This window comes from Corvus hawaiiensis, chromosome 11, assembly GCF_020740725.1.
Source record: "Corvus hawaiiensis isolate bCorHaw1 chromosome 11, bCorHaw1.pri.cur, whole genome shotgun sequence".
Lineage (NCBI taxonomy): Eukaryota > Metazoa > Chordata > Aves > Passeriformes > Corvidae > Corvus > Corvus hawaiiensis.
In genome coordinates this window covers 2,994,414-3,021,640 of record NC_063223.1, presented here as the reverse complement: position 1 = coordinate 3,021,640, position 27,227 = coordinate 2,994,414, and the positions used below count along the sequence as shown (strand labels likewise).

Sequence of the window (27,227 nt, the reverse complement as noted above, 5' to 3'; positions counted from 1 at the left end):
CCTTGAAATACAAATAAACTAAGGGAATAAAAATAAATAAGACCATAGACGAGTAATGATCTCGTGGCTAAAGCAGTGAAAGGGGTGTCAGAAGGTGCTGGCTCTGCTCCCAGCCTGTACTTCTTGTGACAACAAGCACAAACCCCTAGAGCTCAGTCCTTGGGTCTCCTGATCTCCAGAAGGGAAGAGGCCAGCACACATCACAGGCTGGCAAGTTATTGGGTGCTGTTTACAAACAGCTCTTTGGGCCCTTGGGATGAAAGGATTCCACAGCATCATCTCATAAGGAAAACTCATGACCACACAAGGCTTTCGCTTCTGGAAATGTGAGTTTCACTTCTCCCACGGAATGAGAAGTGAGAGAAACTCGAGAAAAAAAAACTTGAAATGAGGTAGGGAAGAGCTGCAGTAATCTTATGGTTTTGATTAATCTTTTGATTAATCAAAATTAGTCTTTGATTTCCTGTGTCATGGAAACCCCTCCAGGAACGGTGCCCACTGGGGTGAAATTCCAGCAGCTCTCAGCCACTGGACCAAAGCCATCCCACAAAAAGGATCTTCCCACCACCTCCACCACCAGACACCATGTCACACACAGCTCCACCCTGAGGGAAATCCAGCCCGAGCTCTAGGAGCATTGGTGAGGGCATGGCTGCTGCCAGTGGAAGGCTCCAGACACTGAGAGCTTTGGTCTCTACCCTGGCACGTTGTCCAAGAGCCATGGTGCTCATCAGGGACAGGAGCCACAGCACTGTGAGAGCACCTGGGCAGGTTCACTCAGCAGTCTCACAGCCACATGCCCGGCCTCAGGATCTCCACTTTTTCCCTCTGAAATGCTGCAATGAAGCAGCTCCTCAACGTATTTTGAGTCTTTTTTTCCCCCACCAGCTCAGCCTTTTGCATTTTTCAGAGAAAAAATCATCCCACAGCCGCTGTTTAACTCAATGTTTAAACTGTTTGGTCATGAACAAAGATGGGCCTGAAGGTCTTGACAAGCCTCTCTTGTGTATCTGAACAGCTCTACTCAATAGGCAAGGCCCCTGCACATGCCTGCCCTGTGTCACCAAAGCCATTTCTGGTGTGTTACAAGGCAGTGGCCACTTGTGGAATGGCCGGCAGGCGAGGGCCCCAACCACGTCTGTAGGTTTAGTAAGGGTGCGCAGGTATGAGTATAAGCAGATTATTTAGCTGCACATTCATTGCTGGTGCACTCTGAACAGCCTTGTGATGTTTAGGGCTGGATATCCTTCTCCTGATTCCTGGGGACCTGCCCTGACTGGTTTACGTCACACCAAGACTAGCAAACTCAAATTTCCTTTTCTTCCACAAAGGGATTCCCCTGTTTCTCAGTTCTTACAAAAAATTTTTTTTAAATTACCCTATTTAAAATTCCTGTTAAGATGACTCAAAAAATTATGTTACTTCTGCATTTCCATGTTTCCAGTTTGCAACAGAATTTCATACACCTCAGATTGTTGCCAGTAAACTGGATAACCCTGTCAGTGAATTGGTAGTGCATCCTTGTCCTTTTCTCCTGGGCAGCCCAACTGCACAGGTCCCCAGCTCCCTTCAGCCCTCCTTCCCCTCCCCGCCCATGCCTCAGGCTCCCATCCATCCCCTGCCAACACACGGACCGGGAGGGGGCAGCGGGGTCTCCACGGAGGTGGAGGCATTTTCTCTCCAGATACAAAGAGCCACAGTCACATCCCAGCATGGCAATGGGCTGTGTATGACATGAGGGAAACTGAGGGCAAGCACAGCAGTTCAGTCAAACCCTCTGGAAAACAGGACAGTAACAAAGTGTGGGGAGTTTTGCAGACACAGAGAGGAACAGCAACCCTGAACACTGAACTCTTTGCAGTGAGAAAGCAGCAGCCTTTGGAAGCCCTGAGTACTGCTCTCACCCTCCTGGTCATACCGCAGGGACCCAGCAGGGACCCAGCTTGGTGAAGGCTGGACTCTCACAGCCACTTGTAGCCCTTCTGCTGGTGGGAGCAGAGCCGATGGCTTAAAGCTTTAAGGAAATCCCGAAACATATCTCATGAGGAGCAGAAAATCACTGCAGGTGACAAAGCCTCACATGCCTGAGACCTCACTGTGCCTTACCAGAACTGACCAACCTCCCCCAGCACAGTGCAGTAACTCAGCAGGCAGCTGCGGGTACCCCATGACTGGGAGCACAGCAGCCCTTCACCACAGCTCGGGGCAGCCTTCATCCCCATCCCCTGCATCCTGCTGACCAGCTGCCCTGCGACAGCTGCCATCATGGCGCGCTTTGTCCACCCTTCCACCAGTGCAGCCTTCTGCAGGGTCCCAGGGAGTGAGCTGGGCAGGTCCTTCACCCGCAGGGTTTGCAGGAGACCCCTCCGCCCCACATGCGGAGGCTCCGGACTCACCGTCACAGGTAGCTGCCTTTCCGAGGAGCTCAGTGACTCATTGATGGAGCAGTGGATGACTTTGTCTGAAACAATCTGGATCTCACACGAGATCAAGCCAATTTTCACCTGGTACTCATTGCTCTCCAGGCCCAGGCTGTCAGGCTCTTTCTAAAGACAGAAATAAAATCAGGATGTCAGGCTGCAGCATAGCAGTTAGAATTGCAATTGATCTTCCTGTTGTACTTTCCATATTCCCTGCTGTTTTGCAGACCTGGGAAGACTCTCCCTCACCAAGGACATTTTTCCAGTACTCCACAGGAAAGCCAAAACCGGGCCAGTCCCGATTTTCCTGTTTCCCATTCTTCACTCAGCATGGGACATAGGATGAACAAGCCCCTTATGGAACCTGGAAAAATCTGCTTTTGATCAGGCTTGCTGTGCATGGAAGATAAGGATGTAAGCGCCCATCTGGGAGGGGGGAAGGATGTACAGCGGAGGGGACAGCCAGGGGATGCGCCTGCAAAGCCTGAGAAAGGGGGAGCACATTTCTGGAGCATGTTGCAAACAATTAGGATATCCTGCAGCAAACAATGGCCTTTGAATTACTATTGCTCATTGTCCAGGCCACTCAGCTTCTGCACCCTGACTTCCTTGTGAGCTGAGCTGAATTCAGTAGCCAAAGAGAAGAATGAATGATCTGTTTGTGCAAGAATAAACACCTATTGTCAGGCCCTTCTGTAGCACCTGCCTGGTTTCAGGCCAGGGCATTGTCCTTCTTTTCCATATGTCCAGTATTTCATTTAGCCCCTTGCTACAACACCCTCCCCAGGCAGCTCTCTGGCATCATGCCTCAGAAGGCATCCCCAGACCAGGCTGCATCTCCTGGGGCAGAGAGATGCAGAAGCTGCCGGCTGAGCCAAAATCACCTGCTCCTGCCTCTCCAGTTCCCATTGACCCCCTTGTTTCTCCTGTGTCTGTGGACAGTCACTGTGCTGGTATTTAGGACAGAGGAGCTGCCCAGGGTGGAGATGGCAGCACCCAGAGAGAAGCAGAGCTGTAACAACCACCCTCTTACATGTATGACCAGAGTTAAGGGCTCGCCAGGATGGTGCTTGATCCACTTCTCCTTCTTGGCTGTGGAGAACTGGGGGTCAGCGTAGTACCCCAGGCTGAATTTGCTGATGTGCAGGGCCTCCTCGGGGTACATCTCCTCATCCAGAGCCGAGCGGTCATCTGTGTAGAGGCGCCCATTGAGATAGAAATCGACGGGGGCCGGCTTGCTCCCCACAGTAATGTTGGAGGCAGCTGGAGAGGGGCAGGTGATGGCGGTGTCAGTGTGAACCTTACAGCGCTGAAAGCAAGAGAGTGTGAGCATGTCAGAACCCAGCACCACAAGTGCTCCCAGCCCATCCTGAGACATGGGCCAAGACCTCAGCTTCACACCCTGGCCACCCTCTGGCAGCAGGCACGCAGCCCTGCTCCGTCACTGGGCCACACCCAGCTAAGACACCCACCGTGTGCTCTCTGCCGATGCCACGGACAGCCATGGACACATTCTGGACCAGCCCAAAACCTCTTCCTTCCAGGGTGATGATCCTGCCCCCGCTTTGAGGAGAAGGGAAGAAAGAGAGGGTGACTGCAGAGGACAGTGCAGCCGTGAGATGTGATGGCTGCATCTTCCTCCTGTCATTTTCTCAGAGATGTTTCCAAGCTGCCTGAGCAGAAAATGTGACCCAACAGCCAAAGTCTTCTTCCTACTTACAGCAGAGATCCACACAGCTACCACAATATCAAGGAAGAAAGGAAGGCAGGAGGAGTAGATGCTGTGGTGGAAAGGGAGGAGCCTCTTGCAGCATCAGTGAGCTGTCCCCCTTACTCCCACTGCCCAGAAGAGCAGCCTCTGCATGCCAGGGTATGCAGCAGACATCCTGGCCACTGGCCGTGTAAGTGGCCTGCAAAGCTATGGCCAGGAGACATCCCCTGCCCCCGCCCATACCCCTGTCCCTGTCTCTGCCCCTGCCCTGCAGCAACCCACAGAGAACCATGAGACTTGGAGCGGGAAAAGTTCCTCATCCTGCATCTTCCAGGAACTTCTGATTTAGATCAAAATGTGAAAGTTGCTATGTTTTGAATCTGCTTGGGGGGAATGCAACACATGGGCCTCTCACTGTGCAGTCAACTAGCAAGAATAACGAGCAGCCCCGATGTGCACAAGGCAGAGCAATGGCTGGAGAACCATCACTACTCTACTGCACCCTAGATCTACCTTCCCCTTCCCCCGTATCACATTTGACTTGTTTGGAGTATTTGCCAGGGAACAAGCAAGACTCACAAATCCTATTATCTGAAGAGCACTCCAAGCACAGTGACTTTGGGCACGAGGCCCCAGGGTTCTCTGAAGCCTGGGGATATCACCAGGAAGTTATGACCCAAGTTTCTAACTAGGAGCCTGTCACATCTGCAGACTAGTGTACAACTTTTGTATTGGTTTAGATTTGGTTATAGGGATTTTATCCATATGGTAAGAGAAATCAGATCCAGCTAAACTTTCACACTAGTTATTGACGCCTCATGGTCAACAGCCCAGCAATGTGCTGAAGCAGTCAGACTGCATGAGCCACACCGGAGGCTGGAGAGAGCCTGCAGTTATGGACCCTGTTCTCTGAAATTTGGGAACTGCTGTAAGTACCAAGGAAGCAGACTAAGGTGACTGAGAAATACCCCAGTGGTGTCCTTTGTGACTATGGGCAGGACATTCTTCCCTTGTCTCTTTTTAGACACTGCTCTTGCCACTCAGCAGTTGGAAGCCTGCGAGGGGCTGTGCCTGGCTGAGTCATGGCTCTGCCTTTCCCCTGACATTCCCACAGCCTGCAGCCTTGGCATTGTGCTTGGGAACAGAGAGGCAGCTTTGTTCCAAGGAGATCAAGTCCACCAGAGCCTGCTCATGCTCGCCCCTGGGCGCACTGCTTTCAGCGATGTCCTGCCGGCACAGCTGCTGGCCTCCCAGATTTCCTAGTCAGCCCCGGGTTTTTCAGGTGCCACAGGTGAGGAGGGTGGTATTTCACCACGGTATCCAAAGGAACAGAAGCCTGAGAACTCCACAGAGATGTGAAACTAAAAGCAACACACTTTAAAAATTAAATACTGTGACCTCAGGGAAGGTTGAAATCCAAAATTACAAAACTCATCTTATCCTCCAGCAGTTTTACTGCCAAAAAAATCCTCATAGAGCCCCCACCTGGGACTCCCCAAAGTACTCACCAGGTGTGCACAGTATAGTTACCAAGGCTGACATTTTTCCACTCCTAAATGCATCAAAACAAGCTATGGACAGTCCTGGTGTGTGAGACCTCTTCTACTCCCATGCTGGGGTTACCCTGGAGCACCCCAAGAGCAAGCTGAAGCGCCCTCTATACCCATCCAGCCCAGGGCTGAGAAGCCCCCTTCTCCTGGCAGGACCCTCTCCCCACCCTCTCTCTGCTGGAACTGACCCTCTCTTTCACAGGCTGTCTCAGCTAGGGCAGGATCTCACCTGATCTGGCTCTTTTTGGGGTTGATGTCTGATATAACCGGGTTCTTCTCATACTTGAAAGTGATGTTGTGGCTGGCACAGGACTTGTTCTCGAACTGCACGCAGACTGGCACAGCCGCAGTGAGCTCCGCAGCGGGCATGGTGCAGGTGATGATGCTGTCGGTGCGGCTGCGGGAGGACAGGAAGGGTGAGCTGCAGGGAGCCGTGGCTGAGCCAGAGGCTGGAGTCTGGCCTGAGCACCCCCTGACAGGCAGGTGGCAGCCACAGATGACAAGGAGCTTCCAGTCCCGTGCCAACTACCTGTTACTCCAGGCCTGCTAACAAGCAGTTCTCAGCACACGCCATCCCATCTGCTGGGCCGATTCCCCAGACAGACAGAGGGGAAGGGCAGGCAGGGCGATGCTATTCCAGCATGCACTGGTGCCCCCCACCAAAATCCTCACTCTGCCTGACTTCTTGGGGGACAGTATCAACCTTCCTAATGCTCTGGCTCTCATCACTACTCCAGTACCAGCCCCCAGCCCTGCTCCCACCTGAGGTCAGTGCACTGCTTGGAGGAGTTGATGAGGACACGGAGCTCTGAGCCGACGTCCAGCTTGGTGCCTCTGATGGTCACTCTTGTTCCTCCTGCCTTCGGGCCATTTGGAGGAGCCACGGACTGCACCACAGGAAGCTAAAAACAAAGGGGAAATATGTTTTCTAGCCTAGTAAATCTGCAGCTGGATATTCCACACTATACGTGGGAATTGATTCAGACCGTGTGAGTGTCCAGCACTGTGAAGCTCGAACAGCAGCACAGCAAAAGCTTTTGCTGGCAGGGTTTCAGAACAAGAGAAGTGGTACAAACACTAAGGAGTGAGATCATATAAAACCTCTGTGACTCTCTGGGGTCCCTAAATACCAGCTGTAAATGAAACATGGGGCCAAATGGGAGCCCAGGATCCCACCATTCCCCTCACATTTCCATCAGGGGGTCCAGAGCCAGCAACAGCTCAAGGTCCGTCAATAAAAGGAAATTTCTCACTCATTCCCTCCCTCACCATCTCAGCACTTCCAGATCCATGTCCTCCTAAATGCAAGGATAATGTTAAAGCCCCACCTTGAGCTTGGTGAAAATGGCCACCTGGGTTTAGATAATTGAATATCAAACCCCTGGCGAGGAAGCTTCAAATCTGCATCTCTTGAGGCAATGGGAACTGAGGGGGAAGTTGCTTTGCCTCTTGCAATTTGCAGCAGAAATTAGCATGTGTGTTATCTGTGTTTGCAGCCCCTGGAAATCTTCCTAAGATTCATGAGCTGGAGGCTTTGATAACTCACACGGCACTGAGCCCTCTTGTCTGCTCACAGACACCCCAGGAGTGGCTGCTGGCAATGTCCCTGCTCCATTTGAGCAGGACAGCCAGGGCAGAGCAAATTATGACCTCAAGACCCTTCCACAGGGCACTGGTGACTCTCTCTCAGACAGCACATGCCCTGAGGCAGGAGACCCACAGGGGCTGGCCCCACTCAGCCCCAGCCCACCCCTCGCTCATGCAGAGCAGACCCACGCAGGCAGGCAGTGCAGGCTGAGCCTGCTGCTAATGCCTTGCCTGGCAGTCCCTGCCACACAAACCCATGTATTAACATCTACCCTTGCCCTTGTCCTACACTCAGATGGCTTCACTCCTCTACAGCCATTTCCTCTGTTGGTTCTGGCTGTCACCCATTTCCACCAGATCTGTTTTGCTAATTTGTATTTCCCTGGGTGTCTGCAGGCAGCTGTCTCCTGCCCTTGGCCCCTAACCCACATATTCATAAGTGCAGCTACAGCATCAGCAGAGAGGATTATTCTTGTTCCCCAAAGCCCTTCCCCTTAGCCGGAGCCAGCGGCCGCTGCCCTTGGTGCACTGCCAGCACCAATCACCTCCATCGCAGCTTTGGCAAATCCAGCTCATCCATAGCCTGCTATGATGTCCTGAAGAAGCCTCTCCTCCTCCTCAGCACAATTACAGCTGAATTCTGTCTCTTCTAGAGAGACATGTATAACGGGGACTTTGAAAGATATAGCACACAAACAATATTTGGTATTTAATGAAGGAACTTCTTTGGAAGGGCAGTTCTGAAAGTCTTTTAAACTTTTCCAGGCAAACCGTATCAGTGCCCAAGCTCAGGCCTCACCAAGACCAGCCTTCCATGGTGTAGGCTACTCCATTTGCATGCCATCAGATGTGAGAGGAGAACCAAGAAAACAAGAGTGTTGCTTGGTCTGCAAATGGCGTGAAAGCCACTTTCAGTGTGACACACCTCCATCATGTAGTGTCCCTCTCCAACACACATGCACAAGGCAGGGCACTCCCTCATATCTGCTCCAAACTTTGCTAAGACAAACAAGACAGACAAATAGAGACAGCAGCTTTCTGCTGTGCCACCCAAGCAGGAACGGCTCCTCTCCCACTCCAGGAAGGGCCCTGCTCCCTAAGCTTGCCCAGGAGCTGCCGGCACAAGGCTGCCACGGACTCAGGCTGAGGTCAGGGACTGGCTTTGTTCAGCATTGGTGCTTCCACAGATGTTTCCTGAGAGGCTTTTCCTCACAAGCTAAGAGCTGGTGAAGGAGCCACCCAGCCCATTTCCACTCTCCGGGCCCCTCTCCCCTCTGCCAGCCAGACAGCAACCAGCAGTGGGGGATGTGCCACCTCAGCACACACATCCTGAGATCCCCAAACCAAGGGACTCTCACTGGGTCATATGCCACCAGTGGCACCTTAATCCACTCCCAACTGCTGGATCTCAGGGGCTGTTGGGATGTGAACCTGGACACCTGGAAACTATGGAAATAGGATCCAGGAACTCCTGCTGAGACTGGCCTGGCAGTGCCATCACCTCACCAGTCTCTCCCCATGCAGTCAGGCCTGGCTCTGCTGGGGGCTGGGACATGCCACGCCTGTGCTGGTTGCATGCTGTGTACCCCTCCCTGAACTAAACACCCAACCTGTCATTGGCTACAGGGTGGGGGAATGGCACTCCATGATCTGCCCCAAATCCCTCACAATAGCCACCAGGAATCAAAGTATTTCCTGGGGCTACAGGTCTCCTCCCACAACAGCAGCTTGCAGCATGGGCTGTCCTGCCCCAGATGAAGCTGCAGTGGAGGCACAAAGGCTCCAAGCATTCCACGTGCCCTCAGCACCCACCCAGCGTGGCTGTCCATGAATACCGTCCAACCAAGAACAAGGTTTATGTAGGGAAGAGAAGAAATGCATGGATTTCTCTCAGGTTTATAGAGATGAAAGCTATCTTTGTGAGACAGCACAGCACAAAGCTGTAAAGAGCTTTTCATTTGTACAATGACACGCGGTTAGCTTCAGTCTAATCCCTACACATTATTTCATGCAAAAATTAACACGATCTTGGCAGCAAAAATATCAGTTCTAAATAATGTGCGTTCATGGAATGTAACTTAGCACAACGGGACTTCACAAGTCTCAAAAAATCTCACAGGTTGTAACAGCACCTCAGCAAAAAGGTGCAAGAAAACTAAGGCTCCTTTTTACAGCAGGAGAATTGTCAATAAAGCCAGGACGAGACACACCGCCACAGGAACTGAGTCTGGGAGTGCAGCTGTGCCACCAACATCCTGCTGCAGTCCTGCCACACCCCACACAGGTAACCACAGCTGAGGCGACACCTCAGCGGACCCCCACATGTAGGGGTAGCTGTAGATCCTGTTTCTCAGCCGGCTGCAGAAGGCGTGGGGAGCTGCAGACTCATTTTAAGGGGCACAGGAATCACCAAAGAAACACTCAGGAGACAGCCACTCACCACGTAGGAGTATCGTTCCCTGGACCTCCCTTCCCGGCTCACGTTAACCGTTACCACATCCGAAAACGCCTCGTGAGCCTCCCCGGTCTGGCACACGACTCTGCGGATGGATGAGGCAGGTGGCAGCAGTGCCAGTGGCGAAGGGCAGCAGCCGCTGCCCTGTGCCTGGCTGCAGGGACAGGGAGGGACAGGCACGGGCAGGGGACATGCAGGGGTCATGGTCCCTTCTCCCCAGCTCCCCCAACTCACGTCTCAGAGACGACGTATCTATCTGGCAGTGGGGTGCAGGGCACGCTGCCCACCCTGATGGCGCCAAGTATGTCGCTGAAGCGGCGGCCCAGGTTCCTCCCGCGGATGGTCAGCAGTGTGCCCCCCTCCAGAGGTCCATGCAGTGGCTCGATCTGCAGCACCAAAGGGCAGGTCATAAAGTCAGAGCATCACAGGACCCCAGAATGGTTTGGGTTGGAAGAGACCTCAAAGATCATCTAGTCCCAATGCCCATGCCATTGGCAGGGACACCTCCCACTAGACCAGGTCAGGGGAGAACCAGGAACTTCAGGCCTTCATCCCATAGCCAATCCCAGTGCCCAAGCACCACTTGAGCCCTGTGAAGCAGACAGAATCACTCCTCACACTCCTGCTTGCCCAGTGCACCCAACTCTCCTTTCTCTGGCTTGGCAGAGGAGAAACTAGCACACTTCTATGCTGTGTTGGGCAGTGGGGTTTGGTCACGGATCATTCCAGCTGCAAACACATCTGGGAAGAAACATGCTTTCTTCCACATCCCAGCTTTGAATCCATCTCCTACAGCACTGGTTTCACCTGACAGTTGCTGCCCCCAGTGCTGTGAGGGGACAGGGTGTTGGCTGTGGTACCGTGACAGCACCATGAGGGGCACCCTCAGAGTGAGCGTGAACTTCAGCAGGTGAAACAAACCCCTCCAAGAAGGAATGGCTCTTTCCCCTTTGCACAGGTAATAGCACACACAGCCAGTGGAACACTCCTGGTGGCACCAGGCTTGGTGCCCTCTTTGCTGGCTGTGCTTCCCCTCTCCAGGAGGGCTCTGTGAGGGCTTGTCTGCTCGCATTAACTCCAACAGGTTTGGATTTACCAGCCATTATCTGCTAAGGAAACAATAACAGACTTGGTAACACTGCGAAAGTTGTGGTTTCCTCCCATTATTTTCTGAGGACGTGCTGATAAGACTTGATGAGTGTGGGAAAGACAGGCTCAGGGGGAGCACCCTTCTCCCAGGGTGACAAGAGGGAAGCAGCAGGTGATGGGCATCCTGCAGCTCCTCCATGCAATGTCACAGCACCCATATCACTACTTGCCTCCCTAAGAGCAGAAATCCCACACACTTGTCAACATTAGCTGTTTCACCTCTCCAGCTTCTCCTTTCCTAGGGATGCCATTTTAAGATCTGGTCTATGTATTTTCTTTACCACTTGTTAGGATCCAATTTGCTGGCTCCTACCATACCTCTAAGCAGAACGCAAGATCCAAAGGCCTCCAATAAACTTAACTACAATTTAAATAAAACTCATTTCAAAATGCATGATGCTCAAAGGTCCCTCTGCCACTCCTAATCTCAGCAAAACTGCAGAGCTCACGTGCCTGAAGACAGGGCTCACGATTACATTTCAGCCATGCTCTATTAAACGCTATTCCTGATAAGGATACTTCGACCAACCCTACATATCTTTCTTGCTTTAACCAACCCCAGGAACTCTGGGACATCGTGCTGCTGTTGTTTTTCCCACTAACATGATGAAGACTGGATCCTGTCACTAGCAAGATGTCCTTGGCACCAGGTGACTCAACAGCATAGAAAGTCTGAATAATTCAGTGCTGGTCTTGACCCCATCCTGTGCCAGGGACAATGTGCAGATCCTTCTCTGCCCCAGGCAGGACAGTGCGGCCAGTTCCAGCCCTTGGCACCACCCACCATGCCACACCACACCGTGAGCACCCTCCATGTTGCTTTTGGGTCTTACCTTCCGGATCTCAGGAGGTGGGCAGACTTCAGAGACCTGTGGAGGCTCGGTGTGCAGCCTGCAGCTGGAGCTGCTCTCACTCCAGAGGCAGCGGTGCCCCAGGTCCTCCCTCCCCAAGCACTGGGAGCAGTCGGCACTGCCGGTCGCACAGTTGTACACCTCCACTGAACCACCAGAGAAAACAGACAACATGAGCTCCAGGCCTGAGGCTCTCCCAGCTTTGCTTAGCCTAAACCCCTCCCACTCCCACCACCTGCCGGCTACATTAATCCCAGTAAAATCTGAAATCCAGCGGATGAGCAGAGCAGTCTGCACATAGAGTGCACTTGGCTACCGTCCTGCAGATTTCCCAGAAGGCTTGGGTGCTTGTTCTCAGTGCTATATGGTTTAGCACTTTCTTTTCCTTTTTCTCCCCCTTGAGAAACAAGCAACACCCGAACTTGGAACCTTTTGTCAATTTATGCTACATGTTTCCAACTCTCAGCATCCACATGGGAAGCTGCTTGGTGAAGTTGGCTCCATCCTGCCAGCAAAGCAATCACATTGCTTCCACACTGACAAAAATGGGGTGGTTTGTGCTTTGTACAGTGTTTACAGTTCCTTTCCCTCCCCCTGTGATGACAGACCCCTTTCATTGCCTTCTCCCTTCAGATCTGCTCAGCTTCCACATGTTTTTCTTATACTGCCTTCACATCTCCATTAGCTGGTGCCCTGGCTTACATTTCCTCTCCAGCCTCAAGACTTCTGTCACTGGAGTGTGGATATCCACAGAGGTAACGGTCAGAACTGCTCAGGAAACATGGCTTTCACACCCTTTTCCCCAAAGGAGACTTTGCAAGAGTACATAAAACACAGAAACAGTCACATTTGGCACTTCTGCTCACAGGAGCATCTTAAGGCACTTCATGAGCAACTAATGAGTCCCTCAGCCTCAACGCTCTGCTGTGCTAATGAAATATCATCAGCACCAACACTCTGCCTGTGCCACACTAACAAAACATCACCAGTACCGAGGGTCTCTCCTATTCTCCACAAAAAAAAAGCTTATTCCACATCATCTGCAGTCCTCCCAGGGGGTTACACTGGGTGGTTTTCCAACCAACACCAGAGCTTGTAGTCCTTCAATGGACTATCAAAACAGAGTGTACAATAAAAGCTAATAAATATTGAAATAATAAACACTTACATCAATGATTTCATTAAAGACATTACAAAAGATGCCCGTGTTTGTCTGGCAGATCTCTGTCTCTGATGCAAGGCAGTCTCTCTAATGTGACTCACACCAGCCTGAGCAAGGCGAGGAGGAGCCAGAGCAGCCTTACAGTCCCGTGGGAACTCCAAATACTCTGGCCAATTCCGATGGATGCAAACATGGCCTGTGTAAACGAATTCCTTCTCCATGCAGGAGGAGGGGAATTCCACCATGCTTTTTCTGCTGTGGTTCCTGCTCCCAGCACCACCCACACAGAACTGAGTCTTCTACACAACCAAGGCCCAATGTCCCACCCCCCTCCTCAGGGTTACCACTGTATCACAAAATTACACCCTCTTCTTTCTGCAGAGAAACAAGATCTCATGCCAGCCTGTGGTGGTATTTCCAGGTATTTTCACTTTGCAAGATAATCCTCATTCATTCACAGGGATTTATCACGGGGAAACCTTTCTATCCTGGTCACTGGTTGTCGGTGCTCGTGTCTTTGTCCCTGTCACAGCCATCCATCAAAGGAAAGCTCCCTTTGGGTTCTCCTCCTCTGCACCTCAGATAAATCAGCCCCTTCTGCCACAGCTGCTGACACTGTCGAGAGGCAAAGGAGCTCAGGAATGCTGCCCCCAGCCAGAGCCTGTGGCGAGGGGCACCGCCAAACCTCCAGCTACACAGAGTGTGGTGGTAGCTGCTGTGCAAACCCGGCTCCACGGCCGATGCACTGGGCTCATCCTGCCTGGGTACCTTGTCTGAGTCTGACTCATTTCGAGTCTGACTGCCTGCCTTCCTCAGTTTGCTGATGTAGCAAGGGCTTTTTTGGGAATCCAGCCATTCTTCCCAGAGACAGAGAACAGGCCAGGGGTGAAATGTGTTTACACATTTTATTCCTTCTCAGCAGAGGAAGCAAAAAGAAGGACTCAATTTTCACAGCACATGGAACCTTGATGCCATGCTCCTGTGCGAGCTGAGGGAAGAGCCCTGCCCCATTCCTTCTCTCCCCCAGAGGAATTTCTCTCCAGCCCACATCCCTGCTGTGACTGAGAGCACTGGTGTCACCTACGCCATGCACTGCTGGCACTGAGACCTGAGCTGCCTGCACTTCTGGGCGGGGCTTGACTTCACCTGGCTGTAACAGGGATGTCGTGGGTGCCAGTCTGGGCTCTGGGCTCACGTTCATGGGGGGTGACTCTGGGTAAATATGCTTTTTGAGTGTGCCTGAGAGAAGGAACTGCGCTGTGCCCAGTGGAGCCATGGTCTCTCTCCTGCAGCCATAAACTCTGCCCAGGTTTGAGAGCCATTCAAGCCAACCAGATGAGAGCAGCATAAAAATATTTTCAACTCAGACCTGTCATCATCTCTGGACTGTCGATAAATCTGTCTGGTCTGTCCTTCAGCTGGAGGTTCACTGGGAAGTGATGGCTTTTTTCTGATGTGTGGAGCTGCACACAAAAAACAAACAAAAACTTACAAAATTTAGTAAAATAGGAAGTTCTGCACACACACTACATGGATTAACCTTCCTCATGAGGCTTCTTTGACCACTGCTCCTCCAGACACAAGGGTCTTATCTTTAGCAGAAGAAGAGGGACGGCTGTTTTGTTTTAATCATTTTGCTGAAGTCCCACTAAAGGGCACCAGGACACAGGGCACATCATGGTGAGCACAGAGCCCTGGATTGCTGCTATTTTTAGCAGAAACAGACAGGAAAATGAACAGCCTGGCCTGTCTGCACATTCTCAGTGCGGGGCTGTGATACAGGTGACGTGACAGGAAAGTGCTCTTCTCCAGCTTACACTTGCAATATTGCTACTGGTGAAAGCCCGAATGTTTGCTGCATTTTGCAGGTGCAGTTTGCCCTCTGACAACCACACACTACTTTCCAGTGAGTATCATAGCATTTTCTTAGGCCAATTCCTTGTTCAAAATAAAAACTACAGAAACAGCAACCCTGAAAGGTGGCCAAATAATTTTGCCTGAACTGAACTCTTTCCATTTAGAAAGGTAAACAAGCAGCTCTTTCCCAAGCCCCAGGGGAGCAGGGGCCAAAGCCACTGCAGATCCCCACGGAACTGGGAGCACAGCACCGGTGACATGTCTGCGCCCTGCCAGCATCAGCACATGCAGAGAGCCTCTTGCCAGAGGGGTGAATGCAGGAGTGAGGGATGGAGGGAAGAGAGCAAGTGGTGTCCCACTGCCAGAAGGGAGGTTGGGGGTGAGACCCTGCCTGCCCTTGGACCTGAACCTCAGCCTGGGGGAAGCAGGGCTGGCAGCCTCACCCCTCGACTCACCAGCACACGTACACACTCCACGGCAGAGGAGTTCACCCACCGGGCTTCAAATGTCCTGTCCGTCCCAAAATGGCACTCCAGAGCTGTCTCCTAGGAGAGGGAAGACAAGGGCAGAATGGCTGCAAAAACTGTTTGGTGCAGTTCTCTGTCTGTCAGTTGATCGGCAGGGCCTGTGTCCCAGCTTGATTTTGCCACTGGCACCTGTGCTCTGTCCAAGTCAAACAGGAGATGATACCCAACACTAAAGGTGCAGACCAGGAGCTGTGCCTGGCCCACAGCACACACAGACCAGGAGCTGTGCCTGGCTGAGCTCTTGTAACCCCAACAGCGGGGTACGATAGCTCCTGTGGGCCAGGGTGTGTGGAACTCATGCTGCAGTGCAGACTGAGAGCCAACATTGTCCCAGGCCACCTTGTCCAAACCAGCCCGTGACTTGGGCTCAAAGTAACCTTCCTCCTCCTCTTCCCAATGACTACACAGAGCAAATCTCTAATTCAAATGAGGACCCAGCTGACAACATGTTCAAAGACAGACTTCCGTCCTGTTTTCCTGGTAACATAAGGATAATATCCTGCACCAAATTATTGCTGTGCCCACATTCTGCAGGAAAAAATCCTATCTCCAAGCAGTTGATGCTCCACCACTACTGAGGTCTAACTATCCTTTGAATACTGGCAGATCTGATAAAAGACATGGAAGGAAGCACCAGACTCCTGGCAGACAGCTGCTGGCTCAGCAAACACACAGGCAGAATCTTGCCCAGTGTGTTACTGGAGCACAAGGCAGCTCTGGCTCTGCAGGCTCCCCATACCCCTGGCCTCACGTCCCTGCCTGTGCAGTGCCCCTACTGCAGCAAAGGGGTCAGGGCACATGTTTCTGAGGCTTCCCACTTCAGCAGCACTCGTGAGTTCCTCCAGAGAGGGAAAGAGACGAAATCCTATCCAGCAGCCTGGGACAGAGAGCAGAAGGTGGTGGAAGGGAGCCAGACTGCCAGAGCCTGTCCAGCTGCCCCAGAGCAGCAGTGCTGCTGCCCCTTTCCTGCTGACTCCATTTCCTGTGGGTTCCACGCACTATTGCTTCCTCCTCAGCCACCTCCAGCATCCAGAAAGGAAGAAGGATTTCTCACCCTGTTTTTCTGATTGCAGAGGGCACAGCCTCCTTCCTGGAGGCTGGAGCTGTACAGGAAAAGGCCACCCCATCCAGGCACGAGGATCTGCTCTGCTGCTGTGCTGAGGGCAAGAAGGTGTGGTGGGAGTGGTGCCTCCACAGTCCCTGGCAGCACCCCCCAGCACCCCAGAACAGCTCCACCAGCACTTCCAAAACTCTCCTCTCCTGAAGAAGAAGGAGCCACTTGGCTGCCCAGCATGCTGGAATCATCAGGAGGGACAAGGCAAACCTGGCCCCATGAGCCCTGTTGATCTGAGCCAAAATTAATCAGGGCAGCTTTCTACAAACACCAGAGCTTACTCAAGCACTATCCCAGTGCTCAGCCTCTTTGCCCCAAATTCCTCTGGTTCTTTCTGGCATGCAGCACATCTCCGAAGGCACCACTTGATGTCCACTCCTGCTTTTCGCTTTTAGAGCTTGTGTGTCAGAAAATTTCACAAAAAAGGCTTTTTCACACCAAACAAGCTCTGCAGTGATGACCTGAAGTTAAACAATGCTTCCATGCTATACTCAAACACTGCGGCTCCGACAGTGCAGGGCTCCCTGCCTGCCACTCGGAGCTGTGTCCTTCGTTCCTCAGCGTGCGCACTGGGGCCAGGCCAGCATGCGGTGTTGGGAGAGCATGACACTGGCATGCTCCATGGTGGAGCAAACACCCACAAGGGAATGGGAAGTTTTATTTTCCCCGAACACCTCTCCAAACCTTCCCAATGCCTTGAGGAACTCATTTACCTTAGAGAAAGTTGCATTGGCCAGTGAGATCATGATGTCCCGAGATACACCCGTGGGCATCGGCTCCAAAGGGGCAGGTACTATTTGAGGACAGTCAATTTTCTTCTGCTAGGTACAAAAATAAGGAAAAAAAAGAGGTTAGCTGGGTGCATGCTGAGCATCCTCAGCAACTAGGGAAGAGGAACCATCAGGGTCCTTGATAAGATTCATTTCACTGGGAAACAGGTACTGCCAGATGCACAGTGACCGTGCACCTGCACCTCAGCTGCCACTCCGGCAGTGACAGGACCAGAATGACTCTGAAAGATGGCACTGCCACCTTCAATGGCAGATTTATTAGTGTGACCCTCTCCCACCCCCTGCATTGCTCACTCTGGCCAGCAGAGAGTCTGTGTTCCAGGGTCTCCATCCTGCACAGCGGCACTGCGGAGTGCACAGGCTGCGTGTGCATGGAGAGAGGGTATGAGGAACCAGAGGGGCTTCAGCGAGGGGGCTGCAGTAGTAGGGTAGCTGCAGTGAAAGGCTTAAATGAAGCTGAAAAATGATTTTAAAAGGTCATCTGTCTCCCTACTTTTGTTCTCGTTTTAAATTGATGTCTCAGACACTGGAGCTGACTCAGAATTCCAGTCTATGTGACAAACCCGTCCTGTTCTCTCATGAGATGTAAATCACACTGCAAAACCACAGCAAAAATGAAGCCAGATTCTGCATGGCCCCAGGGTACATCCAGAGTAATGCCTGTGACAGTGGAGCCATTGGGGTAAAAGACAACAAAATACTTGGTCCATTATGCAGAATCATTCGCAGCAGGCAAGATTTCCTCTTGCTTGCATTAAAGGTTATCCTGCTGTGGCTCCACTGATGCCAGTGCTGCTGCTGCTCCAAGGAGAGGCCAAGCCTGCCCTTCCAGTGCTAGGATGCCTATTCAGACACATCCCTGCAGCTGGACACATCCCTGGGACCGGACAAGCAGCAAGTGGCAGGTTTCTCTCCTGCCCTCCCCAGACCTAGATAGGGGTCAGGGAACTACCTCGAAGTGCCTGTTTGACTGTGGAAAAAATGTTTCACTTCTGTCAGGACACTCATTTAACAAAGCACAGTTGGTGCTGCCTAAACAAGGAGATTAAATAACAGAGATGAACGTGATAAGGGAAGCAAAACAACAAAGCAAACGACTGGGGAGAGATTTCAGTCCCAAGCCTCTTCCAAGGGAATCCAAAGAGTTAAAAGAAAACCAGCACAGCTAAAACTGAAATTTCAAGCAAAACCTCCCATGGCCTGGTGAGTCCTTGCATGTCACCACAGCTGGCACAGCTTCCCAGAGAAATACACTTCAGAGGACTGATTAACTTGTCATCTTGCAGCCCCTTCTCCTGCTGTTCACCAGTGACAAGAAATAGAGCTTCCAGCTGACTACAGCCTTCCCATCTGGGTCAGAGGAAAGGGGCAGAATGTTTAAGATGCTGTGGATGGAGCTGTACGATGCTGCTCTCCCTGCGGAGCTATGCTCAGGTGCAGCTGCACCAGCAATGGTTTGTTTACCAAAAGCTCCGACTGCACGATGAAAGCACCGTGTTTCCAGGGCTACAGAGCACCTCTCCTGCACCTGCTCACGAGATCAGCAGGAGGCACAGAGAGAAAACAAACGTGCCCAAGCAGGTCAGCATCCAGCCCAACTGTACCTCTGGAGCAGGAGATCTGACGAGATGAAGTTAGTCCTTTACTAATTGAGGACTAAGCCAGGGCAGTCCCCGGGTGACCCCACAGCCCTGATGTCACCCAGCATCACTGCTGAGACTGACACCAAGTCCCTGGCCCGAGCAGCACAGCAGCGCCCAGCAGCACACACAGCATGAGCACCCACTGCCCCAACAGACTGGCACGTGCCAGACCCCTGCAGAGTTCCCTAGGCCCTGGCACAGGACAGACACCCAACAGGAGCAGCCATCAGGATGGTTTTCAACTTCCCAGCACCCATTGAGACAGCCAGAGAAAACACCAGTCACTGAAACTCGTGAAGTGGACAAAGAAGAGGCTGCTTCCCCAAAACACCTGGGTATGCACAGGCAGGCACAGCTGATCCCAACACACTGCCCCGTGCTGCTGGGAGCTGCCACCTGGCAGAGACTTTTCCATCCCTGTTTCCCAGGGATTTACAGGGTCCCCGTGGAGCTGCAATGTGGTGGCTTCAGCTTCACCCCCATGCCCTGCACTCAAAGTCACCCACCTCCTCCCCCTGGAGGAGAGCAGATGCCAGAGCTGGCTCTAGGGTCAGCCTGAGAGTGAGGGTGGCACATCTGACACGGGGCCAAACTCCTCTCAATGATGAGCATGGGGAATGCTGGAGACCTGAGTTAAGAGCAGAGCACTGGTGCAAAAAGGATATTCAATTTACAGTGCAAAAGTTTGGCTTGGATCTAGAGCAGACTGATTCCTAAAAGGCCCATTTTATTTAAATTAACTTAAATTTAAATTTCAGTAGTAGGAACACTCTGAGCCTCTGGGCATTAAACCTGCAACTTGGAAAGGGGCGATTTTCTCCTCCAGATGAGCACCACCAGTGGTGCTCCAGCACATTATTAACATACAGCAACCTCTAGTCAAAGCTGAGGGAATGGTGGTGTGGCTGTTTCTTCTTGTACTCAAACTCAGGTGGCCCAAGATGTGGAGAAAGAGCAGCATTGCTCCAGGTATGAGAAGAGATGGAGAGCCAAGGGATGGAGCCCACAGGAGGCACCAGGACAGCTGAGTCATTTAGCCAGCTGCCAGCCTCCTCACACACACGCCTCGGCACGGCGCAGCACGCTGCAGTTGCAGCTTACCTGCCCCCACACATCCCCCTCCTGAGCTCCAACTGAGGACGGTGCTCCAACTCCAGCAGGGCACAAGCCACGGCCAGCGAGTGCCAGCCACTGCTGGAGGAGGCTCAGAGCCTGAGCAGCAGTTTAAGGGGCCTCACCTTCATCTGCAGCATGTCGTCACACTGTGAGTGGTTGGAGACGCAGGTGTAGGCGGAGGGGCACCAGTGACACTTCCACCTGGCTGAGAGGCAGCTGGTGCACCTGAAATGGCAAAGGCATGGTGAGAAAAGCAGAGTATAGGTTGCTCAGAGGGGCCACACCTCAGCCCTGCAAGCCATCTTCACACTGTTCAGCCTTTAATGGTGCCTAGAAAAACCCACGGCAGAGGCTGGATTTCCCTCTCCTCTCCCTGGGAGCTGGCAGGGGATGTGGCCAGAGCCCATCACCCCCAGGCATCCCTGCCTGGCCTCAGGCCACAGCAGACTGGGAGCCACCATCCCCTGCTTAACAAAAAATGGTTTTCCCCAAAAAAATGCTCTTTCCCCTCATCTGTCTCTCTGAGGAGCCTGATGTGTTGGACCTGACAAAGACTCTCCCTGCTGTTTACACAGACGTGGGAGCACTGGCGGGCGCTGTGAAGCCATGGAGGGCCCTGTGGTCAGGTCCTGCTCTTATGCTCCTGAGAGGTGGATGAGTTTTGGTGTGTGGCACCAGAGTCCCCATCAATCTGATGGGGCTCCCACCCAGGGCTGGAATGACCAAGAGAGCATGACCCTCCCTTCCCCAACACTCCACAGATGCCCCTACAGATTGCTGGGGAGGCCACCTCTGCTGCTGAAGGGTTAATAGAACAAGCTTTATATAAAAATATTATTCATGTTTAAAAGAAACCCAACATGTCCAGATGGTTTGAGGACCTTCCTCTGGCATCCCATCTCCGACAATCCTGCCAAATCCTGCCCAGGCCCTCAGCTGCCTACTGGCAGGGGTTGTGCTCCCCCATTAACCCCACATGGGAGGACCCTCATCCAGCTTTGTGCTGGCACCCTCCCAGCTTCAAACCACCCCACTTTCGTCATCCCAGTGCCACCCACACCCTGCCACCACCCGCGGTGGCTCCGCTGCCTGTACACTGGGGTCACTTACGCTCTCTTTGGGTAAATGTTTCCAATCCTTTTGCAATCATAGATGGTGAAATTGGCCCGGATAATGTTTTTGTTGTTGACCCGGAGAGAGGTTTCAACGACCACGTGGTCTGAGAAAATCAAGCCAAAGAATATTGGGTTGCAAGAGCCCCTTGCTCACACTCACACTCAGTAGACAAGAGAGACGCCTTGGGAAAACAAGGGCTAAATCTGATTTGTTTTCTCTAGGGCTTCCTCCGAGCTGCATTTCAGAGCTTGGACCAGTCATCTTTTGTCCTCTGACCTTCAGCTCTTCCCTCCTAAATCAGCACTTTACATTACTCTCACAGAAAAGAACATTATGTCTTTCGGCACAAAATTCCAGCATGTTATGCAAGTGTTAATTAGCAGATTTAATTATTGACTTCACGTACAGTTGGTGCCAAATTATGTTTTTTAAAAATGTGGTAATTAAAACATGTTAGTTACCATGTTTTAAAATCCCGCTCACTTTCCCCATGCCAACAAACCTGCAGAGAGCGGAAATCCCTTTTTTGGCTGCTCAACACACCATGCTACCTTCCCTCCCCCCCAAAATTGCTTAATTTTTTTTCTTTGCAATTTTGCCATATAAGCACCAGGGAGAAGAAACAATGCCTCTTTCAGAATACGGACAATAAATCAGCGCACTGGATTCCAGAAATTCATTTGGACATTGCTGTAACCAACAATACAGAGCAGTTAATGATCTCCCATTCTTTGGATAGTTCGGGAGAAAAGCAATGCAGCTTTACAAATGGGCCTAGGAAAAGTGGAATTTTCAAAAGGACTAGCTAATTCTCCCCCTACTCAAGTCAGCCATCTTCAACAGCACATTCACTCCAGGCTTGAAGGATGAAAATTTAACAAGCACTAAAGTCTGGAATGAAGCATCAAACTCCTCCGAACACACTGAGAGTGGCTGACTCCATCACTAAGAGGCCAGTTCAGATCTGGTCAGCTCAGCCAGCAGCTCAGCTGACTTCAGCCTCATCCTCATCCACGGGCGCTCATCTCCTCCAAAGGCAGCCTCGAGACAGGCATCCCCTTTGGTACCATCAGAGAACAGGGGACACTGGACATCTCTGTCTGGGTTTTGATTGCAAAATGGGGGCTAAGAGTTCCTGAGCTCCTTTAGGTACCCACTTGCTCTTCCTCCAAAACTTCTCCTGAAAGGCAGCATGTGTTTTAGAGGGAAACTAAACACAGCAATTGAAATATCAATATAAAAACTACATTATTTGCCTGGGGCTAAAACATTTTTGGCTTAGTACAAACTAAATCTAAAGCAGAAGCTTGAACCAGATAAAAATAAGTACATGAACTGGCATTTAAATTCTGACATTTAAAACAAAAATTGATAGATTTAAAATACTATCAATTCATGTAAAGATGGTGGAACTCCTACGCTTCGGAGTCATATGCCCTGTAAAACACAAGCAGCTTTGGGCTTTTCTTCCCTGTATCTGTTAACTGTGCATACAGATGAAAAAAGAAATAAAGCCTATCAAAAACTACGTCCACAAAAGCAGTCAGAAGGAACGCAGCTTGTTTGCCTCTATATACCTTGGTCATGAGGAAATGCTGGATATTTCTCGTGTGGAAGCAAACTGCAGTAAATAAATTGGTTTACATAATCCCCAGCAACTCTGGCTACCGTGTGGATGTTGTTTCCATAGTCACACGAAATATTTGTTCCATTCAGGTTTGGGATAGTTCCATTTATTTGTATTATTAGGGCCTATATGAGACAAAAAAGTCAGTTATTATCACAGAAAATTATATTTAGAAATTTTCAACATTTTAGAAGCTTTTCAGAGGTAGGCAACTCCAAAACAAGCCCACAGACAGGGTCTGTCTTGAAACATACAATATTTTGATGAAAACCTTTAAAATATAACTAAAATATAAAAATAGCAACAATACAAAACCAGGAAATGAGTTGATTCAGCTGTCTGCAGCTGATTGTCTGTATTTGAAATTTTGTGACCCTCCCCTGTGTGTTTGGTGCAGCAGCTCCAGGTCTTTTTTGCCTATGGACTCAGCTCTAGGTGCTGTTTGCCCGCAGACTTGGCATCCAGCCGGCTCAGGCTCTGGGGTGCAGCAGGTCACCCCCAGCTCCCTGAGAGCCTTGGCCTGACACAGCAGCATGCAGCAGAGCTCAGCATCCCCACATCCAAGCCACAAGGAGCCATGCTGCTCACGGGAGGAGCACAGATAGTTACCGGCCTGAGAACAGGCAACGGCTCTAAGGATGCTGCAGGGGATTGATTGGGTATTGGCATCAAACGTACCGGGTTCTCTTTGTCAATATTGATCTCAGGCTCCAGGATGGTCATGGAGGGGCACTGCTGCACTCCTTCACTCACACTCGCCCAGAAGTTGGCCCCTGTGAAGTTGGTGCATTCATGCTGCAGAGAACACCTGAAACGAACAGAGGAACAGCTCACGGTTCATGAGTTTTAAAACAGCTGATAAAAATGTTGAATTTCTTGTAAGGGAAGATCCTGAGAAAATCCTGTGTCTGTATCTTTCTCCTTCATCCATGCAGCTAAGCCTAAATATTTGCTGCTAGGTTTAAAGTGTCTGCTTGCCATGATAAAAGCATGTACCCCCACAGCACCAGTGGAGCACCGGGACTGAGGAAGGCAGGGGAAGGCCAGTCTGAACCCAAACTCAGGAGAAGAGGATGACATTTTGTCCAACATCTTCTGTTTGCAAATGTGGAATCTAATTTTGAATATCCCTGTTTGCGTGTGATTGTCTTCTGCTGATAGATGAGATCTGCAGGGGCAAAAGATGGACTTTCATAGGGTATGGGTTCTCCCAGTCCCATGGTTTAACACCTGCAAAAGATTCTCTGCACTGGCAGCTGCCTGTGGCATGACAATGCAGCTATGGTGAAATCTTGGCTCTGAAGAACATCCCAACCCTTTGGGCCAGATGCAATTGTTTTTAACAGCATGTATTTTGTAAGGAATGGAAAAAGACTGTTGGTAGTGTGACTGTGGGGAAATACAAAAGGTGCCAGAAATTCTTGCCCAGGCTGAGGGCCAAAGGACAGGCTGAAGCGCACCAGACACGGCTGGTCCTACCTGGTCTCCATCGTGCACCACCCGCAGTAGGCATCAGCGGCGGCCAGGCACTCCGTGCATGTCGAGTACTGGCTGCAGGCAGCCACCTTCACCCGCGTCATCTGCACAACAACAGCACAGCTGCTTCCAAAGCTGTCACAGCCCCACAGGAGCACCCTCCCAACTGGGACACACCAGCACGGCCATGTGCAGCTGGAGACAAGACACCAGCACCTCGGGCTGCGATACCCCTTAGCCTGGAGCAAACTCACCCACCATGCCACGGGAACAGACTCTGGCACAGCTTGGAAGCAGGAGCTGTGCCACAGCCACTCGGCATGGGGACGAGCCCAAGAAGCTGTCTGCTGCTCACTGGGGGCCCCCAGAGCCTGTCTAAGCCAGGGGCCATGAGCCCCAAGACAGGAAGGATGCCCAAGGGCTCCGGCAACCACAGAGTTTGTAGCCGGCTGAGCTGGGCTGAGCGAGGCTGGGCTGAGCTGCTCCTTTTCAGCTGGCGCCATGGCAGGAGCCATGTGATGACCAGGGTACAGAGTGTGACACTGCACCTTTCAGAGGTGTCAGATGGAGATGGCTTCACAGCTTGTCCCTCTCTGTGAAAAGCTCTCACCCAATCCTGCAGAAAGCTCCTTTTCAGAGAGAGCCCAGCACTCTCTGGCTGTTTACACAAAGATCAGAAAGCAGCACCACTCTAGAAACCTTGATTTGTAAAAAAATCAAAGTACCTCTGGGGACTCACTTGGCAGGAGCAGTTGGAAGGGAAAGCATGTGTTGGTTTCTACTCTTTCCTCCTTTGATCTCTAAACATTTGGGAAGGAAACCTGAGTGGTTTGGAACAGTGGGGACTGAAAATGTGAGGTGCCAAGAGCCCTGAGCTCCCACCAGGGGAGCACACCCCGGGCTGTGGGCTCCTTGGCCGGAGCCCCACTTCACTCACAGGACGTCACTGTTCCCCAGCCCTGCAGGGCTCAGCAATCCCACCTCAACCCTGTCAAGCTCCTGGGGAGCTTCCCAGGATGCTAACTCCACCAAAGAAAAATTAACTCATCAGATTTATTGGAAAAGAAGCAGTCAGAGGAGGCACCACACAGGGTGTTTGATCAGCTCGAGTGGAGGGCACAGCCCAGTGAAGGGCTGAGATGAGACAGTCGGAGCCATCAGCTAAAGAGGCATCCTGGGAGGGGTCTGTGAAATGATAATGACCAATCTGCAGGGAATTAGAGCTTGGAAAATACAAATGCAACATGTAACATTTGTGGTTGCGCATCTGTTTTGGCAGATTAAAATGTAATTCAGGACAAACCACCAGTGCCTGGAGCGCTCAGCTCTCATCTTCCTCCTCTGTTAACTTGATGGAGATGAGACCGTCTGTCTGTACCTGCTGCACCTCTCCAGGTCTCTGCAGAGCCCTCCTGCCAAGGGCTGAGCAGAAACCTCCCCAGGGACCACTTCTGACAGGCAGACTTTTTGCCTGTAGCATCTCCTGAAAGCCTTCCTAAAGACCGTGTACTGTTATTTTGGGGTTTCTGTACAGGAACAACCTTGGCTTATTTCTGCATTCCCGTAAGTGTAATCAGTTGCAGTATCTTTCACTCTCCTTTTTACCTGACCACCACATAGACCTGATAAGCTGGGCTGCATGGTGTTATCACCCAGCAGAGGAGAATGGACAGGCACCTCCCCAGAAAGCCTGGTGACAGCCAAAGCTCTGAACATCTTGGCTCTGACCATTAATCTTAAAGAAAATCTTATTGTCCCTTTCTGCTCCCAGCTCTGAGCTAAATCAAATGCATGATGTGCTCCAAGAACTGTTTTGTTGAGGACTGAAGATCTCACCTGGTAAGAGGTCATCAGGTAGAGGTAGGTGGAATCAGAAGGGTCAAATTGCATGATGGGATGGACAGGCTCTCCGTAAGCCACTGAAATGGATCTCCTGCTAATAACCCTCATTGTACTGTCCAGGTCGATCTATAGAGAGAAGAAGCCACTCACTGAGACCATTTTCAAACACTAAGGGGAGAAGATTATTTCTCCTTGGTTATAAACAAAAACCAAAGTGGTATACAATGGTGCCCCACATGGTCAAGCACGGTGAATCCCTGCACACTTTGCAGGCTGCACACACAGAGCTTTCCTGGAAAGTCAGCTCTGCTCTGTGTCAGTGGACAGGCACCCCAGCCTTGCTCAGTGGCGCAGGACCCTCACAGTCCCTGGTCCCTCTGAGGGGGTACCTCTGGAAAGTGTCTGATTGGAGGCTCTACCCCTGCACAGCTGCATCCAGCAGGCACAGCAGCGTTTGTGTTACCCTCATGCAAGTGGCACCAGCCTTCAGCCCTCATCCCATACATATGCACATTCTGTACAGAGAACATTAAGTTTCCAAAACTTAATGAAAACCAATGCAAATCAGCAACATGGCTGTACAGCATGGCATCCCCTGCTCCCTGAATATTTGAAAAATAAGTGTTATCACTCCCAGCGAGAAGAAGCTTCTATCCCTGCTGACTCCAGAAGACCACGGCAGCTGCCACAAGAGTGCCAAGTCCTACCTTGCCTCATGAATCACCAGCTGAAGTGCTGGCAGTGATGGAGGAGGGGGCACAGCATCAGCCTGCCTTTCACTTCTCTTAATGTCTTGGAATTTGACTTGAAAATACAGTAAATTAAATGTGGCATTGCTGAGAGGAAATAACAATGGGGCTACACAATTTCTTGTGACAGCCACTTTTCAGCTTAAAACAGAAAGGGAGTGAGGAAAATCCTTGCCTCCTTACTAGCAAGGGAAGGTAATAATTGTAATGACCAAGTATGCCTCTGCTCTCTAAAGTGTGGATTAATTAATTAACATAGGTTAACTAATTCTTACACTAGAGCAGCACTGACACACCCCAGTATGACAGCACAGGCTCAAAGCAGAGGCTTCTCTCTGCTAAGAATCACATGCAAGCACTGAGAGCTGTGCAGAAAAAACAGGGAACTATCATTGTGTTCATTTTAAAAGCTGGCTAGCCAGAAGCTAAATTATTTCCCTGGGATCACCCAAGATGTCCATGAACTGAGCCCTGACATTCTCTG

The 27,227-nt window shown here is 51.3% G+C and overlaps 1 protein-coding gene across 2 annotated transcripts in view; it reads right to left on the bottom strand.

Annotated features, from left to right (window-relative positions):
* Nucleotides 1–27,227, bottom strand: part of PLXND1 (plexin D1) — a 70,415-nt gene that overhangs the window by 24,968 nt on the left and 18,220 nt on the right. Inside the window, exons 3-19 of one of the 2 annotated variants that reach the window (XM_048315255.1) lie at nt 25,989–26,120; nt 24,156–24,256; nt 23,355–23,484; nt 22,627–22,801; nt 21,044–21,152; nt 20,056–20,158; nt 17,097–17,204; nt 15,198–15,287; nt 14,255–14,348; nt 11,706–11,869; nt 9,958–10,109; nt 9,709–9,808; nt 6,444–6,583; nt 5,911–6,078; nt 3,893–3,983; nt 3,454–3,729; nt 2,397–2,546 (exon numbers count right to left, since the gene is read on the bottom strand). In XM_048315255.1, the coding sequence (XP_048171212.1) occupies nt 2,397–2,546; nt 3,454–3,729; nt 3,893–3,983; nt 5,911–6,078; nt 6,444–6,583; nt 9,709–9,808; nt 9,958–10,109; nt 11,706–11,869; nt 14,255–14,348; nt 15,198–15,287; nt 17,097–17,204; nt 20,056–20,158; nt 21,044–21,152; nt 22,627–22,801; nt 23,355–23,484; nt 24,156–24,256; nt 25,989–26,120 (2,283 nt within the window). The remainder of the gene's footprint in view (nt 1–2,396; nt 2,547–3,453; nt 3,730–3,892; nt 3,984–5,910; nt 6,079–6,443; nt 6,584–9,708; nt 9,809–9,957; nt 10,110–11,705; nt 11,870–14,254; nt 14,349–15,197; nt 15,288–17,096; nt 17,205–20,055; nt 20,159–21,043; nt 21,153–22,626; nt 22,802–23,354; nt 23,485–24,155; nt 24,257–25,988; nt 26,121–27,227) is intronic. The other variant, XM_048315256.1, reaches the window with a different exon arrangement.